We start from the raw sequence: 17,154 nt of genomic DNA, 5'->3' as shown, positions 1-17,154 counted from the left end.
ATCTGAGTCACTGGAGAGGTACTGGTACTGAAGAGAAGGCAGACAGTGTCTTAATGCACCCAATGTTTTGAATCAGTGCATCATATGTCACATGCATGCATGGAAGGCTTTAAACGTCAAGAGAGCAGGCTGATTCATAATTACAGTAATCACTGGTGATGGATACAGATCCCTGCACTCCAACAACAACTAACAAGATTAATATTTATCAAATAGAAAAAACAGTCTCCGTTTTGTTGTCATTGTAAATGCAAATCAACAGTGAACATTGGGAATGAAGTTTTTAATTTGCCCATTTATCTGTTTACTTGTATGCAGTTTTGTAGAAGAATAATGCAAATGAGAGATCCAGGAAAATTACATGTGCCAAGTCTTCGGGAGCAAATGTTAAATTAATTTCTGACAGGAGCCAAATGAACAACACATGGCAGACAGAAAGGAAAATGAAAAAAAAAGTTAAAGCTGCAAGCAGATGAACGGGCCCTCGCACCCTTGTGCACGTTCAGGCGTGCTGTAGTGGAAGCGCTTGTATGACTTGCATGTAGATTCTTCAGGCCTGGACATTTAGCAGATGACACCACCCACGACTCTCTATAACAAACCATTCAAAAGTTATGGCAGAAAGTAGGAACTATCAGATATCGACCAATCAGAAGAAGAGGTGGGGCTGATTTGCAGCAATTATGTTCAAGGACTCAAAACTGAGTCCGATGACACCACCCACAAGACTTTATGTCAAACCATTCAAAGGTTATTTCAGAAAATCGGAAATATCACATATCGACCAATCAGAAGAAGGGGCGGGGCTAATTTGCACGAATTAAGGTGAAGGAGTCAAAACTGAGTCCGATGACACCACCCACGACTCTCTGTGTTAAACCATTCAAAAGTTATGGCAGAAAATCGGGCTATCCCATATCGACCAATCAGAAGAAGGGGCGGGGCTAATTCAGGCCAATGAAGCTCAAGTACTGAATACCGAGTCCGATGACACCACTCACGACTCTTTAGCCCCTTTCACACAGAGATTCCGCAATATTGGTGTAAAGAAGTCCTGCCAATACGCCGCCTTTGTTGGTTCACACAGAACCATACAACGCCGGCATAACGCCGCTCCCGTCTGTAAATTCACACAGCATGCCGGCGTTCCGCAATCAGAGGCGTGACGACAGCGTCAGCGTCTAGTGGCATGCCGGCATGCCGGCTGTGTCATTCACACAAACCCCGTTTCGTCTCTGTGACGGCTCTGTGACTACCTCCGCTGCCGGCTTATTGGTGGGGCCACTTGGCCCCCCCATTCCGCCTCCGTGACTTTCACACAGAACAGCGAGGCGGCTTAAAGGCGCAACGTTCCCGCCTCGAACTGGCTGTGTGAAAGGGCCTTTTATGTCAAACTATTCAAAAGTTATGGCAGAAAGTAGGAACTATCAAATATGGACCAACCAGATGAAGTGGGGGCACGCTTTTTGGCGTCTAGCGTCGCCACGGTAACGCTTTTGACTTAGAAAAGTACTGCGCGTCGTTGCAAGATGGAGACGCATATTTTGATGTATAACACGTCTGGGTGCACATTACGGTTCGGGCCGTATTAACTGCCAAAGGAATGGCATAAATTGCGCCAAAATTACACGATTAATTCATAAATGTTCAAAATGGCCAACTTCCTGTTGGGTTTTGGCCATGGCGCCAAGAGACTTTTCTTTAAGTTGCGACATGATACAGGTGTGTACCGATTTTCGTGCATGTACGTCAAACCGTATTGTGGGGCTTGAGGCACAAAGTTTTCTAGGGGGCGCTGTTGAGCCATTAGGCCACGCCCATTAATGCAAACCATTAAATATCAAATTTTTCGCCAGGCCTGGCTTGCGTGCAAAATTTGGTGACTTTTAGGCAGAGGTGGCAAATCCGGCTTCAGAAAGTAAAAGTCCTACCATGTATTTGTTCTGTCCATTCACTCAACCAGCTGATTCTAATCAGCACAGCTCTTCAGCCAGGTAGATGAGCTAATTAGTGAACTCACCTGGTTTTAGTGAATGGACAGAACAAATATATGGCAGGACTTTTACTTTCTGAAGCCGGATTTGCCACCTCTGCTTTTAGGGCACATTTAAGGGGGCAAAAAGGCCCTCATTTCGTCTGAAGAAAAATAAAAAAAACCACGAGAACATGTCCTACAGATACAATAGGGCCTTCGCACTGTAAGTGCTAACTAAACTAAAGCTAAGATAAACAGATGGATTAGAGGTGCAGAAACAACCCTGGGAGACTTTCAGGACGCTCAGCCTGTTCTCGAGGTAGACAGAAGAACTTCTCTGGTGAACAAGCTGCTAGAATGGTGATAAAAACAAACAAACAAACATGTAAATACCCTTACGTACCCGTGGAGATACTCAACAGCCAAAGTGGAACTCGTCCAGAGGTTTACTTAGCCACAGGCTTGCCAAAACAAAGAATTTCTGCAGCCCAGTCAGAGGAGGCAAATGGGAAAAGCCTGGAGAGGCCAGGAAGGAGGCCCGGGGCAGTCGTGGGAGCCTACAAGAGGATGAGCCAGACACTAGAATTCAGGGTGGAAAGATGCTCATCAGAAAAATACAGTGGCTGCGGAGCCAATGAACTCACAGGCCAAGTTTATTAAACAAAGAAAAACATCAAGTAGGAAAATAGGAACATTTTACCTTTGATCTGATGAAGAGAGCAAAACCCTAAGGAATGAATGCACAAGTTGAGAAAATAGTGAAACATGTTGAGAAAAAAAAAGAAAGAAAAGTAATTGACTGGACAGTGTTTCCATCCATTTGTTATGTATTCCCGCTTATTCCTATGCAGGATCACGAGGTTCTGCTGGAGCCTGTCCTATATCTTTTTTGGTGATAGGCAAAGGTCCAGAAAGAAGTGGTTAACTGTGTGTGTGTGTGTGTGTGTGTGTGTGTGTGTGTGTGTGTATATATATATATATATGAAGATATGATCTGGTGAACCTGTTAAGATACTAATGAGGACTGAGAGGCTTTAATTGACAGATTAATTATTATATCCAAACTGTGTTGTGTGATTTTTGCAGAGGACAACGTTCAAAAGAAATATGAGATAATCATGCCTTTGACACATCAGTGGATTCAAAGGGATTTAATGAAATGGAAACCCGGTTCACATTAACCCGGAGCTAATTTGAGCATTTTGTTATTAGAAAAAAAAAACATTAATGAAATCTTTGTAATATGAAATTGGTCAAGGCTGAAAGAGGAACAACCCATATCACAACATGCAATGGAAATGAACTGCCAGTCTACAGCAGAGCACACTATCAGTATCATGTTATGCATTGCTTTTCAAATTAACTCCTAATTGCAAAATATTGCAAACCAGATGATCACACGACGTGTCGATATTGTACTAACTGGAACCTTCAAATGGGAATTGCATTACTATCAAATATATTTCCTTACAGAGTTTATACATTGGCATGCAGTTTTGATGCCTTAACGAAGAAAGTTGAAACAGGGTTAAACCAACTAAAGTGAACATATTCTTCTCATACACAATTTGGCAGCAATGTTGGCCAGGACTGTTGTAAAAGGGTCCTTGTAAAAAATGTCTTGGTTAAAGAAAAGTTAGATAACAATAATAGAAACAATAACACAGACTGAGACAAAAGTATTCATAATGTAAAAGCTGCAGTACTGGAATATTTCATTTGAACTGTGTTTGTCTAAGGTAAATTCATTTAAAGACAACACATTTCTGCCCTTCAACTGTAGGCTTTTCTGGGGCCAGAATATGCTGAAACGCTGATGTGAAGCCAGCTGACGTGTGTTTCATTCAGCTGTTTTGAAAACAGCTGATAGATTTGTCCAGAGACTGTTTGACCTGGTTTCATATGGCCTTTAAAGAGCAAGCCAAAGAAGAATCCTTTCTCACTCACTCTTATATACATTTCACTCTGTCTCTGAACCCTGCTAGACGTGTTCAAAAGAAAAGGAGAAAAATAAAGCTGACTACCAAAGCAAACTAAAAACAGCTCAACCTTTGTACTGGGGCAGAATGCTATCTTCCCAGCAAAACACAACCATTGCTATGTTGTTTTCCACATGAATATGAGCTCTGGCTTTTACTAGATGTTAAAATATGGACATTCATTTTACTGAATATTCTTATTTGCTAGGCCTGCTTTATGGGAATCATCAATTTGGACTGAATGTTTTTGTCATAGTTTTCTTTTAAGATTTTGAACCAAAACCGACTAGGGAATCAAAAAACAATTATTTTCAGCACAGTGTGAAAACAGAATTGGTCTCCAAAGTCCTCACAGTTTTGCCACTCTGTACTTCAACAAGCCAATATCTGGCATGCCATGTCAAACAGGGATATAGAAAGCAGCTGACTAAGAGCCATGATAATGGTACGTGACACCCCAGTGCTTTCGCGGGCTGCTGGATTGTTTGTGTTTGTGGTTCTGCTTTGTCATCAACAGTACGCTTTTCAAATCTCTGCCAAATATGGAACAATAAACTCTGGAAGGCCCCAGAGTCAGGGCGTGCATGGTGAGAGCCAGGGGCAGGTCTAGTGGGACTATTTCGACTCCGGCCAGGGCTGTGCAGCTTGTAGTCTAGCATGAGACAGCCAAGGGTGAGCAACCAAGTTTTCACACACTAAAGGTGCGGCAGGGGCCCAAGTACCATCAGCCCAGAAGAGAGAAGCACGCCACCATGTTTAAGACCACCTACTCGCGCGAGGTGCGCAAGGAAAAGTATGAGCGCTCCGACGTCTTTGATGAGGAACCTGAGGACTCTCAATCCTCTGCGGGCATTTCAGCCATCCAGGGCTGGGAGAGCCTTCAGGAGCTCAACAGCCGCTTTGCCCGGTACATCAACAGAGCGCGGGTCTTGGAGCAGCGCAATGCTGTGTTCCGAAAGCAGCTGGAGACGCTGCAGCGCATGGAGGAGGCCAGCGGCCTGGAGGAGGCCTTCACCGAGCAGACTGGAGTCAACAGACAGCGCATTAGGGAGCTGAGCTCCGAACGTTCCAAGCTGGAGCGGGAACTGAAGGAAGCTTGCCGTATGCTGGATGACTTTACCTGCAAGTAAGGGAGTGGTCTGTGGTTGGTCCTATCTATGTGTCAAAGGTCAGGAAAATTTAGGACAGAGTAATAAGGGATAAAAACTGTTGAGTCTAAAGAAGAAGATTGTTTCTACTTTTTAGGAACTGCATCAAAACTATAAATAAAAACATTATGATGGTGAGAAATCTGGCGATTCAATTGAGTCATGAAAATATGTCTGGACTGCCTTTTAGTCCATGAAAAATCATAAAAACTGCTCTAACTTTAATCTCTTACAAATTCTGTAAATTGTATCTAATTACAACATCACCAACCATTTTAAAACAAGAATTTATTTAGACATTGAACTGAAATATATAGAGAAAAAATGATTTGCGTTTAGAGATATTAGTCAAAAAGTGAAATAAAGGGTATTGCCATACATCGTATCTGAGGAAACATTTTATAGTGCTGCGTGGTGCATACAAAATGCAATTAATTTCCATTTTATAAGCAATTCCCAGAGGCAATATTGTAAAACATGCTAAATAAAACCAAAGCAATCTGCACAGCTTCTTTATGGAGTGCTAAAGAAAGAGAAGAGACTTTTTCTCTCTCTCTCTCTCTTTCTAGTTTGGGTAAACTACTGCTACAATTGCAGGTAGTCATGTAATTAGGTTTTTGCCGATATCCTTGGTGCATTATTGACAAATTAAGTGGACTAATGACCAAGTGGGAATGAACTATCCAGTGAAGTGAGCTGGAAATGATCAAGTGTAGTATTGATTTAATGCTCTTGCACAAAGTAAGTACTGTAGCTTAAAACAATGCAACCTTTCCCTCCTCCTAGATTGATATGAGAAATACAAATATCTGGAATGAAGGACAATAAGGTCAAAGATTGAGACAACTAGCTAGCCTTCCAGACTGCTGCTGTGCATTATTTCCAGTAAAATTAAAGCTTTTTTTCTCTCTCTTTCTGCCGTCACTAGGTACGTGCTTGAATTTAATCAACAGGCATTTCTGTATGCAAAGCAACATTTGGTGAGACGTAAAAAAGTCAAATGGATCTGAACTGAAAATAAATATGTTATATGTTCCAGATACAAAAATGAATGTGATTACCAGGAGCACCTGAGAGGCACACTGGAACATTTAAACAAGGTACCGTACTGAATGTTCCTGAATGTTTAGATACACCCTTTTATAAACACGCTGTTTGAAATAATGATATATGAATATATTTGTATATATCTTGTACTAATGAAGTATTTAAGCCAGCTTTTGAAGAAATTTTAAAATTTTGCCCAGAAAAAGAAATTTACAAGACCAAAAATGTTTTAGACTTGTAAATGTAAACTAGTATTTTGTTTCATGTATGACTATAATATGTCATTTCAGTGCTTTTTTCTTCTTTTGGAGGGGGGCGCATAATTTTCAGCTCTACACTACTCTGATCACCTCTGTTTTGTTATACTCCCTGTCACTCTACTCTACTCTGCTCTACTCTGCTCTACTCTACTCTACTCTGCTCTGCTGTGCTCTACTCTACTCTACTCTACTCTGCTCTGCTGTGCTCTACTCTACTCTACTCTGCTCTACTCTACTCTGCTCTGCTTTACTCTGCTCTACTGTACTCTACTCTGCTCTGCTCTACTGTACTCTACTCTGCTTTACTCTGCTCTACTCTGCTTTACTCTGCTCTGCTCTACTCTGCTTTAATCTGCTCTGCTCTACTCTGCTTTACTCTACTCTGCTCTGTTCTACTCTGCTTTAATCTGCTCTGCTCTACTCTGCTCTGCTTTACTCTGCTTTACTCTACTCTACTCTGCTTTACTCTGCTCTGCTCTACTCTGCTTTACTCTACTCTGCTCTACTCTGCTCTGCTCTGCTCTGCTCTACTCTACTCTGCTCTGCTCTACTCTACTCTGCTCTATTCTACTGTACTCTACTCTGTTCTACTGTACTCTACTCTGTTCTACTCTGCTTTACTCTGCTTTACTCTGCTCTGCTCTGCTCTACTCTGCTCTGCTCTGCTTTGGTCTGCTTTACTCTGCTTTACTCGACTCTACTCTACTCTACTCTGCTCTCCTCTACTCTGCTCTGCTCTACTCTACTCTACTCTACTCTGCTCTCCTCTACTCTGCTCTGCTCTACTCTGCTCTGCTCTACTCTACTCTACTCTACTCTGCTCTACTCTGCTTTACTCTGCTCTGCTCTGCTCTACTCTGCTCTGCTTTGGTCTGCTTTACTCTGCTTTACTCGACTCTACTCTACTCTGCTCTCCTCTACTCTGCTCTGCTTTACTCTGCTTTACTCTACTCTGCTCTGCTCTACTCTACTCTACTCTACTCTACTCTGCTCTACTCTGCTTTACTCTGCTCTGCTCTGCTCTACTCTGCTCTGCTTTGGTCTGCTTTACTCTGCTTTACTCGACTCTACTCTACTCTGCTCTCCTCTACTCTGCTCTGCTTTACTCTGCTTTACTCTACTCTGCTCTGCTCTACTCTACTCTACTCTGCTCTCCTCTACTCTGCTCTCCTCTACTCTCCACTGCTCTGCTCTCCTCTCCTCTTGCAGGAGGCCGACAGCGCTTTGCTGAGAAACTTGGAGTACCAGATCCAGTCTCAGTTCCTGCAGGATGACATCAGTTCCACCAGAGACAGACATAAGAAGGTCAGAACATTTAACATTAAATCATTATAATAATTAATGCTATGAACAAAAACAAGTCTAGCCACCTCACTTGGGCTCATGCAAGGCTAAGAAAAGGCAAAGGGATCATACTATTCTTTTTTCATAATTTGGGAGTTAAATTGCTTTGGGTATATCTTTTGTTCATTGTTCATGACCATGAGATGGCGTACTTCAGTTACTCTGAGTTGATATTATGTAAACTAGGGAAATATATACAATTCTGTAACTCTGAACTCTAATTCTGGTCTCTTCCCAAAAAGAATTTAAGGTAATCCTTCAGTTTGAAGGTACATCGAAAAGACACCCAAGTTGTCTTATCAACTTTATTTAATTTGTTAATATATATCCACTGCTGCTTTTAAGATGCAATATCACACCCTCCCACCCATAATAGTAAGACATAAAGACATAAAAACACAGTTGAGAAAGAATGTACATGTACATTTTCTTTAACGCATTACATGCCTGAAATACAGGAATTAATGAATATTAGTAAATCAAATTGAGACTAAAAGGCATAATATGAAATCTCTTGGGTTCATTGTGTCTGCGGTATAATGAAAGTCAAAGGCAGAGTTTTGGATCTGGGTAAAGTCTTTATTTATTTATTTATTTAATGTGTAAATGGTCTGAAATCAATGAATAAACTAGTTATTTAAGCAAAGGCTGCCATGATTATCCAATTGTCATCAGAAGGAAGTTTTTAATTACGGAAACGCATAACACACCGTAGAGAAGTGGCACCTAATTGGACTTTATAGGTCCACTGGGACAGTATTACATACAAGTTTGTGAATAAAATAATTGGATAATATCACTCTATTCTGAATAGACCAAGAAAAATAGACCAAGAAAGTCAGTTCATATGTTTAAAGAGTGGCATACAGTATGACAAAACAAAGAAGAAAAAAACAATGTTTTGTGGTTGACAGCATAAGATTGGATGTCTGAAGTTGGATGTCTCTTTTTTTCCTTCTTCCTCTTTTGCAAACGACCAGTTACAGTGCTCCAGTTAAACCAGTAAGTCCACCAAGCGGCTGATTCAGCCCCTGAAAGCTGCTGATTTGAAAAGAATTGAAAAACATGGTTGGAAAGTAAGCTTTGGAACTGTTCAACTTTGATATTTTGACCTCAGGAAACTGTAAACCTTTGAAAAAGGGGCATAGTAAACGGCCATTAAACACCTTAAAAATAAATTAACTTAAACAGAACATATTTTTAAGTCACAGGTAGAATGTAAATATAAAACCATACCATGACTCTTTCAGTGACCCATCCAATGTGACTTTTGAGTGTAAATTTAATCTGACGGAAGTTTGCTGGTTAACCCACATTTATCCTAGAAGTCTTTCTCATGTAAAACTTAAAGAAAAGTTTCCTACTTTTACTTTTGAGCACAGCTGAAATCAGGCCACCACTCTCTCCACTGAAAAGACTCCAAACATTGAAACAGGTGCCATGTGCCATGTGTTGTGATGTTCCTAGAGCGTTAGCAACAATTTGCTCTGTGTGATGTGAGTGAAGAAAAGCCATGCACCGAATATACAACACAGCTCATCACAAGCACGGTCATACAGCTGAAAGCACGGGCGAGAGAAAAAAAGTGAAAATTACCCTTTGTGTTCTAGAAACGGGTGGAAGGTCCAACACAATGGCTGCAAAAAGGCTGAAGCAAAACAAGGCTTGAATGCGAGAATGTCTTTCAATAGACATTCTTGCCTGAGCAATTTTTCTTCTTTAGATTATCCAGTGCTGCTTCTGATCTTGAATTAACCAGTGGTTCTGCATTTGTTTTGACAGAATATCAAAGGGCACTGCCAATACTGCATTATGTAGAAAAGAATAGGGAGTCGTTTCAAAAGTGGGTTTCTGGTCCTGAGCTTTGAAGTGTCCCTCTGGACAATGGACATATAGTTGCTTTTTATCAGTGTCTTGCATCACATCACAATGGATTAGAAGACCAATGTTGCCCCCTCTTATAAATGAAAGCCTTTCACTCAAACCTTTGAAATATATCCAGTCATCAGTAGGATGGTTGAAAAAGCTTTCTAAGAACTTTGTGAGAAGATGGCGTTTTGAGATGTTGCTTCTTTTTGTAGAGTGGTATGTTTCAGGTTTTCTCTTTATATGATCTTCTTTTTTACAGAACCTTGCAGAGATCCAAACTTATGTGAACATTTTGCAGCAAATCAACCAGACACTTCCCCTCGTTCCCAATGTGTCAGTTGGCATCTCCGAGGTGAGGTCACTAATGTTGTCATTCTGTGTGTGTGTGTCCCACTCCTCCTGAGGGAGAAAAGGTTGTTTGTATGCATGTGTGTCAGCCTTGCCTACGTGTCTGAGGCTGATGCCGTTCCTGGCTTCTTTGTTCAGTTTGTTGCCTGTGCCTCAGTTCGTGTATGTGTTCATACATATTTGTGAATACGTGTGCAGAAGGCATTGACAGACAGTTAACACATTCATCAAGACACACGGACAGGCCAGCAGTAAGAACCTGTCGGGGCACATAATCGAGCAAATGTCGTGGAAAATGACAGTGCATGCTAATTTTTGACTCACTGTGCTGCAGAAGTCGGTGTTTGTAAAGCAGAATGAAGATTAATTTGTTTGACACAAAAAAAACTCAGAGGCATAGCTTATCCTAATGCAAAAAGAACTTTAATTGGATTCGCTGACTCATCATAAATAAAATAAACAAAGAGCCAGAATTGTTGGCTAATGGGGTGAAATCAGCATCAACAAAGAAAAGGTTAAGGAAGCTGGGCAGTGATCTCTGAGGACTAGCTGCACACAGAATGGAGATGAATCAAAAATACGTTTTTGAATAAGAAAGGATTGGGATTTTTTTTATAGAAAATAAATATTGAATGTTAAAAAAAAAAAGAAATCAGCCTTAGATGTCTAACTTAATACTTAATGAGACATCTTGATTACACAAACAGTTCGGAGAGTAATTTTAGAAAGAAAAAAAAACGGGCTGTCCACATTATCCGGCTTTGGACGGATTAGGAGGGGCATCAGTCACCTTATGGAGCAATGACAACATAGGGGCAGAAAAACCATAAGAAAGTTGAGCGCCAACCATTTTAATTCCACATTGACGCTCATGCAGAACTAAACTTCGTTAGAGTTACTTGACTGAGCAATAGAGAGTGGCCGTCAATTCCCATGTTAATATGTCCGACTTTAGGGCAGAAATATACATATTTACAGCCTGGTTTAATTCCTGGATGTCACACCCCCATGACATATTTTTGGTGAATTTCTTTTGTACCACACCAGGAGTGTTTATATCAAGCAATACATTTATTGAAAATATAGCCAATGGCTAGCTGTTACCATTTCCTCATCTGTAATCATCATGCTACCACGCTTGGCGAAACAACCACCGGTTTGTATTATCCCAGCATCAGTTAAACGCAATGGTTATGTTTGATTTCACTGTCAAGTCAACATGTTAAACGGTATATCCCGCTGTAAACATGTGACGGCAGCTCTGCAGATATTTTGGCAGGGTTCGGCTGAAGGAGCCGAACCCTGCTGGTGCGCCTGTTCCTATTGGCTTGGAGCAACATGGCTGTGCCCATATGAAGATGAACAGGCTTTAAAACCGGTCTTCAGAAACCAATGGGTCACGTGACCAAATACTTCATCCATTGGTGAAAGATATGCTGCCCTATGGTCAGAAGTGGTACTGCTACGTATCGTGAGTTTAATGACAGAAATTAACTAGGATATTTTTTTCTTTTTTTATTTCTAAAGATTTTCTCTCTTTTATTCTGATTCTGAACCAAGAATTTAATAGAGGTTTGTTTTCTTTTTTTCTTTTTCTTTTTAAAGTGATCAGACTGATAAAAAGGGTTTTTCAAAATATCTACAAAGAAAACCTTTGACTCTTTATATCATTAAAACTTTTGAGTCTGGTTATTGTTAAATATTGTCTCGTTTGCATATTGGAGCCAATACAAATTACCGTAGATATTAAAATCGTACCACTTTCACACAAATCTGTGACTTTGTCCATGTGAAGAATTAATTTGTGCATCTTAATAAACCCAAATTATCTTGCCCCACCTGTTGATAATACACACATGACAGAGGCAACCAATTCAATTCAATTCAAAATCGTTTTTTTTTTAAAGTCAGTAACGACTGTAAGGACTGTAATTTTTTATGTTAATTCATTTCTTTTTCTCATATTTGTTTGTAGAACATAAAGAGAACAGTGATAACTTTTTTCAGACTGTACAAGTGTAATCAATACATTGATTACAGTTTTTGTATTCTTGTTTTAGACTGATTTTTAAAGCTAAAACTTGATAATGTTGTTTTAGGATAGAATTCCTGTGCTGCTATGAAGAATGAATCATGAATATCATGATATAAAAGAAACAGAAATGTTACGCCCAGAGACAATATGCAGCATTTGTCATGCAGGCTATGTGATGAGTGAAAGGACACCTTACTGCACCTTAAAATTTTGAAGGCTAATCTTAAAGATTAAATGCACATAATGTGTTGTTACTGGTACCTGTGCAACATTTGTAATTTAAATTCAAGAAAAAAAAAACACTTAGGGACTGCTGTATATACTGTATGTATGCCAAGGGTAAGAAGGTGTTGTATCTTGTAAAGACAAGGAGCCCATTTCATGTTTGTATTGATTTATGTTGAATATGTGAAGGAGCAGGAGAAGCTGCTGGCCCAGAGGAAAGTTCCAGGGCTCCAGAGTCAGCTGGAGGAATACAAGACTGCCCTCTGTCAGCTGCAAGCCCAGAAGCATCGCCTGCAAGCTGAGGTGAGTCGCTGTAGCAACAGCACGTTTCAGATGGAAAATTGAGTGAATTTGATCAAATAAATTGTGCCATTATTATACACAACAGAGAGAGAGGGAGAGCGAGAGCGAGATCAATTAGAAAGCATTACTGTTACAAAGAAAATTAATTCAAAGTTCTATTTTCCAACAATAACAATGAAGATTACAAGTAAGTGAAAAAACATCAGTTCAGGCTTGGAGTGATTTTTTATAATGTATTCATATTTTCCCCTTTGCTTTGATTCCACTTGTTATCAAAAAATCGGCGCTATTTACATAGTAAGGAGTTAAATAATAGTCTTTAACTTAGATGTACCACTAGGTGACAGCAGAGACCCTCTCATTGCAGCGTCTACAGCGTTTCCCCACGGTACAACCCCATGCCAAACGGCTGAATACACTATAATATAATGATTTAAAAAGAAAAGTAAAACAAAGTTATAGTGCCTGTATTGATTTGTCCCCATGGAGACTTTTTTTCTAAAAGTCTCCTTTATTTTGACCCTAAAACACTTATGAGTAAGTTCCTAAATGACATACTGTAATGCTATAGGTGATTAACAATACATACTTGTACAAGAAAATACAGCGTTTGTTTGCGTTATTTCATAAGAGAAACAAAAACAGGGATCAGTTTCTCAGTAGAGACAAAGTTCAAGTGTTTTTCTTTCTTTTTTTCTTTCTCTTTTTTTAAGTTTATGATTTTATTATTGATATTAAATGTATTCATTTCTCCTCGAAATGTATGGATAGTATAGTTAAAAATCACCATTCCATATCATAACTTCTTAAAACCCGACCCCATTTTCCTCTCTTAGACTGCAATGCTGGAGCAAGCCATCAAAAACACACAAGAAAGCTACGATGATGAGATCCAGATGTTCAATGAGAAAATCGAAAATCTGCGCAAGGATATCGAAGAAGCTGAGAGGTCCTTGGAGAAGTTCACCAGTGAATGTCGCCACTTGGCCATGTACCAGACCTCCCTTGAGAATGAGCTGGAGAGGTACAAGAGGATCATCGAGAACGAAGATAACAGGTAGATTGAATTGTCTTAGCGGCTGGCACACATAGACACATGTAAAGCCCGACTTTTCACTTCAGTCAAGGTAGCTGTTCCACTTTTTGATCAAATAGACTGCATAGATTCCGAGAGGGAAGACAATGAATTTGAACAGCATTAATCCAGTAGAAGCACTAAAATACATTCTGGGCTCTTTCTTTGAGGTGGATGTATTAGTGAATAGATTTATAGCTATTACATTTCGGTGAGGGCAGGGCCTTAGACAGAACGTCAAACATTCTAGACAAGCCTGATGTATGCCAATAAAAGGTTTGACTCGCCCAAAGTGAAAAATATTTCAGTTGTAATTAAGTAACTAATCTGTCTAAATGTCGTGTCATAATAGATGATTTTACTTTGCTTCTTTTTATTTCTATATAGGATGAGCTATATATCTTTTACTTGAAGTTTTTGTTATTTTCTAATCCAGAAAACATCAATGATCCATTCCCCGACCAGTTTAACTGTGTAGGAAAGCTGCTAAGTGCATTGCTGTTGCAGGGGTGACATTTTACCGCTCTCTTCCCTGCAGGTTGAATTCTGCGATAATTGGCACTCCCATTACCCTGTTTACCACTAATTACCGCTACACTCACACACCCACCGCATCAAGCCGGGGGAAAGGTAAGGACACCATAAGCACATCACAGCTGTTTTGCACTCAAAATCTCCTTTTCAGGGTGCTGTGAGCTGCCTTTATAGTTTAGTTAACTGCTTCCTCTTAAGCATCAAGGCCTACAAAACTGAAATATTGTATATATTTTTGTCTCAAGCAATTTTAATTAGCTGCCACTTGCATAATGTTCATTCTGTTTTATTTGATTAATTACAGACATTTGATTTGAATCTATTTGTGTCCAGATATCACCCAGGCTATCCATGATATCACAAGCATCAAGCCCCGACAGAAGATCATGGCCAAAAAGGTCCTGAAGAAGAAAGAGCTGACCCCTAAAGATGTTATTGACAATGGTCAGGAGGACAGAAATGTTGGAGTGTGTGTAGAGGCTGGAGATGAAGAACTGAAGGGAGGTCAATCTGAGGAAGCACAGGAAGAGATGGAACAGAGAAAAGAGCAGAGACCTGTTTTCGCTGGCGTGTCTCCGCAAGATGTCCCAGATGGAGCTCAGATTAGCAAAGCCTTTGATACTCTTTGTAACATTGTCAGAGACAGAATGAGGAAGTACAAGAGGCCAGAACCAATCGCTGATTTCTACACCAAGGGTCGTTATGTCCTTGTTACTGGTGACGGCAGCTACCTGGATCCCTGTTTCTGCACCTCCTCACCATCAGCTGGCCACATCTATGTCACCATCACGGATGGAATGATATCACCATATGATCCTTATGGACATAGTAAACCATGTCCTCCACCCCCTAAACCCATGACAGACCCCAGGCCGCTCAGTCCCGCCCTGCCCTCTGATGCAGGAAGTGGAAAGGACAATAACAAGGGTGACAAAGGTCAAGATAATGGAGGAAAAGGTAAACAAAATATTGGAGAACCACAAATTCACTCAAAAGATCCAAGCCCCGTCCCTCCACCATCTGGCGCAAGCGCCAAAGATCCCACCCCTACTGCAAATAAGTCCAAGAAAAACAGAGATGACAATGGCACAGGTGAGCCAACTCCAAAGCCTGGACCACGGGGTGCCAGCACAAGTTCAAGTTCCACCACTTCTAGCTCTAGCAGCTTCAGCCCAGATGCCATGAGCTATGAGAAGGTGGAGGTGGTGGAGTCTGTGGAGAAGTTCTCCAATGGTCGCAAAATGAAAGGTTATGAGGAGACTTCCATGGTAGTGGAGACCATGATTGAGAAGTCCAGCAAGAAGAAACACTAAAACCACATCAACTCCCGTAGGGTCCTTCATGGTCCAGGTCCTCTGACAAAAAGGAAATGCAGATGTTGGTAAATGACCATTTAAATACAAATGCTCCTTAGACCACTGTTTTAAAACAAATGTTTTTGTCTCTTAGAGAGACAGGCTATGCATTAAGACCAATTACACATTCCTGCTCTGATATTCATAGCTTTTCTATTGCTTGAAGTCTCTGGTCTTGTGTCAAGAACTTGTTTGCTTGCTCCATAAGTGCTGCTGAGGTTCGACTTTACACCCATGTTCATGCGATGAGTCCTTTACTGTCTGAAAACTTGGGATTAAATTGAAAAACACTAAGCTGTATGCCACTATTTAAAAAAAGAAACAAAAAAAATGAAAAAAAAACTTTGAAGTTGTGCCACCCAACTCTCTGAGAACTCCAACTTTCCCCTTTAAGCTAATTTTGTTTCAATTGGATGCCACTGCATGCCCTCAGCACAGTTTTGCTGTGTATTAATTTGCTTTGATAAATTGAATAATAAAAGATTAAAACATCAACTTAGTCTTTGTTCTGTTCAGTTTTAGATAGATACTGTGTTTGAAGCACTCCATATGGTTGTCTTCAAGCCAACGTGGTCATTTGACTTTCTGTTCAATCCACTCTTGTACTTCATTTGATAAGGAAATAGCTTTTACAGCTTCTTTCCTTAGCTGTACAGTCTCATGTTTATGAATGCTGAGGAGCCAAAACCATCTTTGGGATCATCTTTGTATTGTTATATATTTTATCCATCTTTCTGAGAAGAGGAATGTTTTACACAGTATTAAAAATAGAGAGCATTTTGATTTACTCAAGGGCTTAAAATGGATGAATTTCCAAGATACTGACAGAACCCATATAATCTTGCATTTTTCCCCTTACCATTAGGTTAAAAAGATTTTCAACTAAAAGGTTTTTGCATTTCCAAAGTCCAGTTAGTTATTTGGCCTAAGCCAAGGGGGTACATCTTAAATCTGTCATCATGACAGAAATGAAAAAACTAGCAGTTCCCTGAACCCCCATCAAGGGCTGACTCCAAAAGCCTGTCAATCTGCTCTGACCCCAATACCCAAATATCCAACTTTACAGCTGAAACATACATAATTACTATTTGGTTCAAACAGAGCTTTGGGTTCAATAGCAAGATTTCACATCAATGACTAGTGTATGGAGGGTTGAGTATTTCCATCCCTTATCAGGTAAAGTGATATAAATCCACAAATGTATATAGAATTAGGTGAATCTGTTCTTGAGTAACGGCTGCATTGCAGTCTTTGGTGTCAAACTTAGGGTTGCCACCTTTCAGAAATAGAAATAAATAATTGAACTTTCATGACTGTACAGACAGCAGACAACCATAGCAACTGAAATAGCCTCCTATGCTACGTATGTCCACATCTAGATGTAATATAGCCTACAGGTGAAGAATATGGTGTAAAAGTTAATTTATTTCAATAATTCAACTAGAATATGGTGTAAAAGTTAACTTATTTCAATAATTCAACTAGAATATGGTGTAAAAGTTAATTTATTTCAATAATTCAACTAGAATATGGTGTAAAAGTTAATTTATTTCAATAATTCAACTAGAATATGGTGTAAAAGTTAATTTATTTCAATAATTCAACTAGAATATGGTGTAAAAATTAATGAAAATACGGGACAAATTGCATCCCATAT

General features: G+C 39.9%; 1 protein-coding gene across 2 annotated transcripts; it reads left to right on the top strand.

Annotated features, from left to right (window-relative positions):
• Positions 1–4,522: 4,522 nt before the first annotated feature.
• Positions 4,523–15,992, top strand: LOC133464055 (filensin). 2 transcript variants are annotated; one of them, XM_061746017.1, is made up of 8 exons: positions 4,523–5,080; positions 6,142–6,202; positions 7,619–7,714; positions 9,882–9,974; positions 12,426–12,533; positions 13,370–13,590; positions 14,147–14,238; positions 14,476–15,992. In XM_061746017.1, exons 1-8 carry the CDS (start codon positions 4,707–4,709, stop codon positions 15,453–15,455), a joined length of 2,025 nt encoding a protein of 674 aa, XP_061602001.1. In that variant the 5' UTR covers positions 4,523–4,706; the 3' UTR covers positions 15,456–15,992. The 2 variants fall into 2 exon arrangements, with proteins under 2 accessions (XP_061602001.1, XP_061602000.1); XM_061746016.1 differs by having other exon boundaries at positions 4,524–5,080; positions 12,420–12,533.
• Positions 15,993–17,154: the final 1,162 nt, after the last annotated feature.

This window comes from Cololabis saira, chromosome 17, assembly GCF_033807715.1.
Source record: "Cololabis saira isolate AMF1-May2022 chromosome 17, fColSai1.1, whole genome shotgun sequence".
Lineage (NCBI taxonomy): Eukaryota > Metazoa > Chordata > Actinopteri > Beloniformes > Belonidae > Cololabis > Cololabis saira.
This window is presented reverse-complemented; position numbering and strand designations above follow the sequence as displayed.

Excerpts from the sequence above, each read along its gene's own strand:
- LOC133464055 (XM_061746016.1), top strand. The coding sequence starts at position 4,707 with ATGTTTAAGACCACCTACTCGCGCGAGGTGCGCAAGGAAAAGTATGAG. Across the intron at positions 12,534-13,369 it reads AGCATCGCCTGCAAGCTGAG|ACTGCAATGCTGGAGCAAGC; the intron begins GTGAGTCGCTGT and ends TTCCTCTCTTAG. Across the intron at positions 14,239-14,475 it reads CGCATCAAGCCGGGGGAAAG|ATATCACCCAGGCTATCCAT; the intron begins GTAAGGACACCA and ends ATTTGTGTCCAG.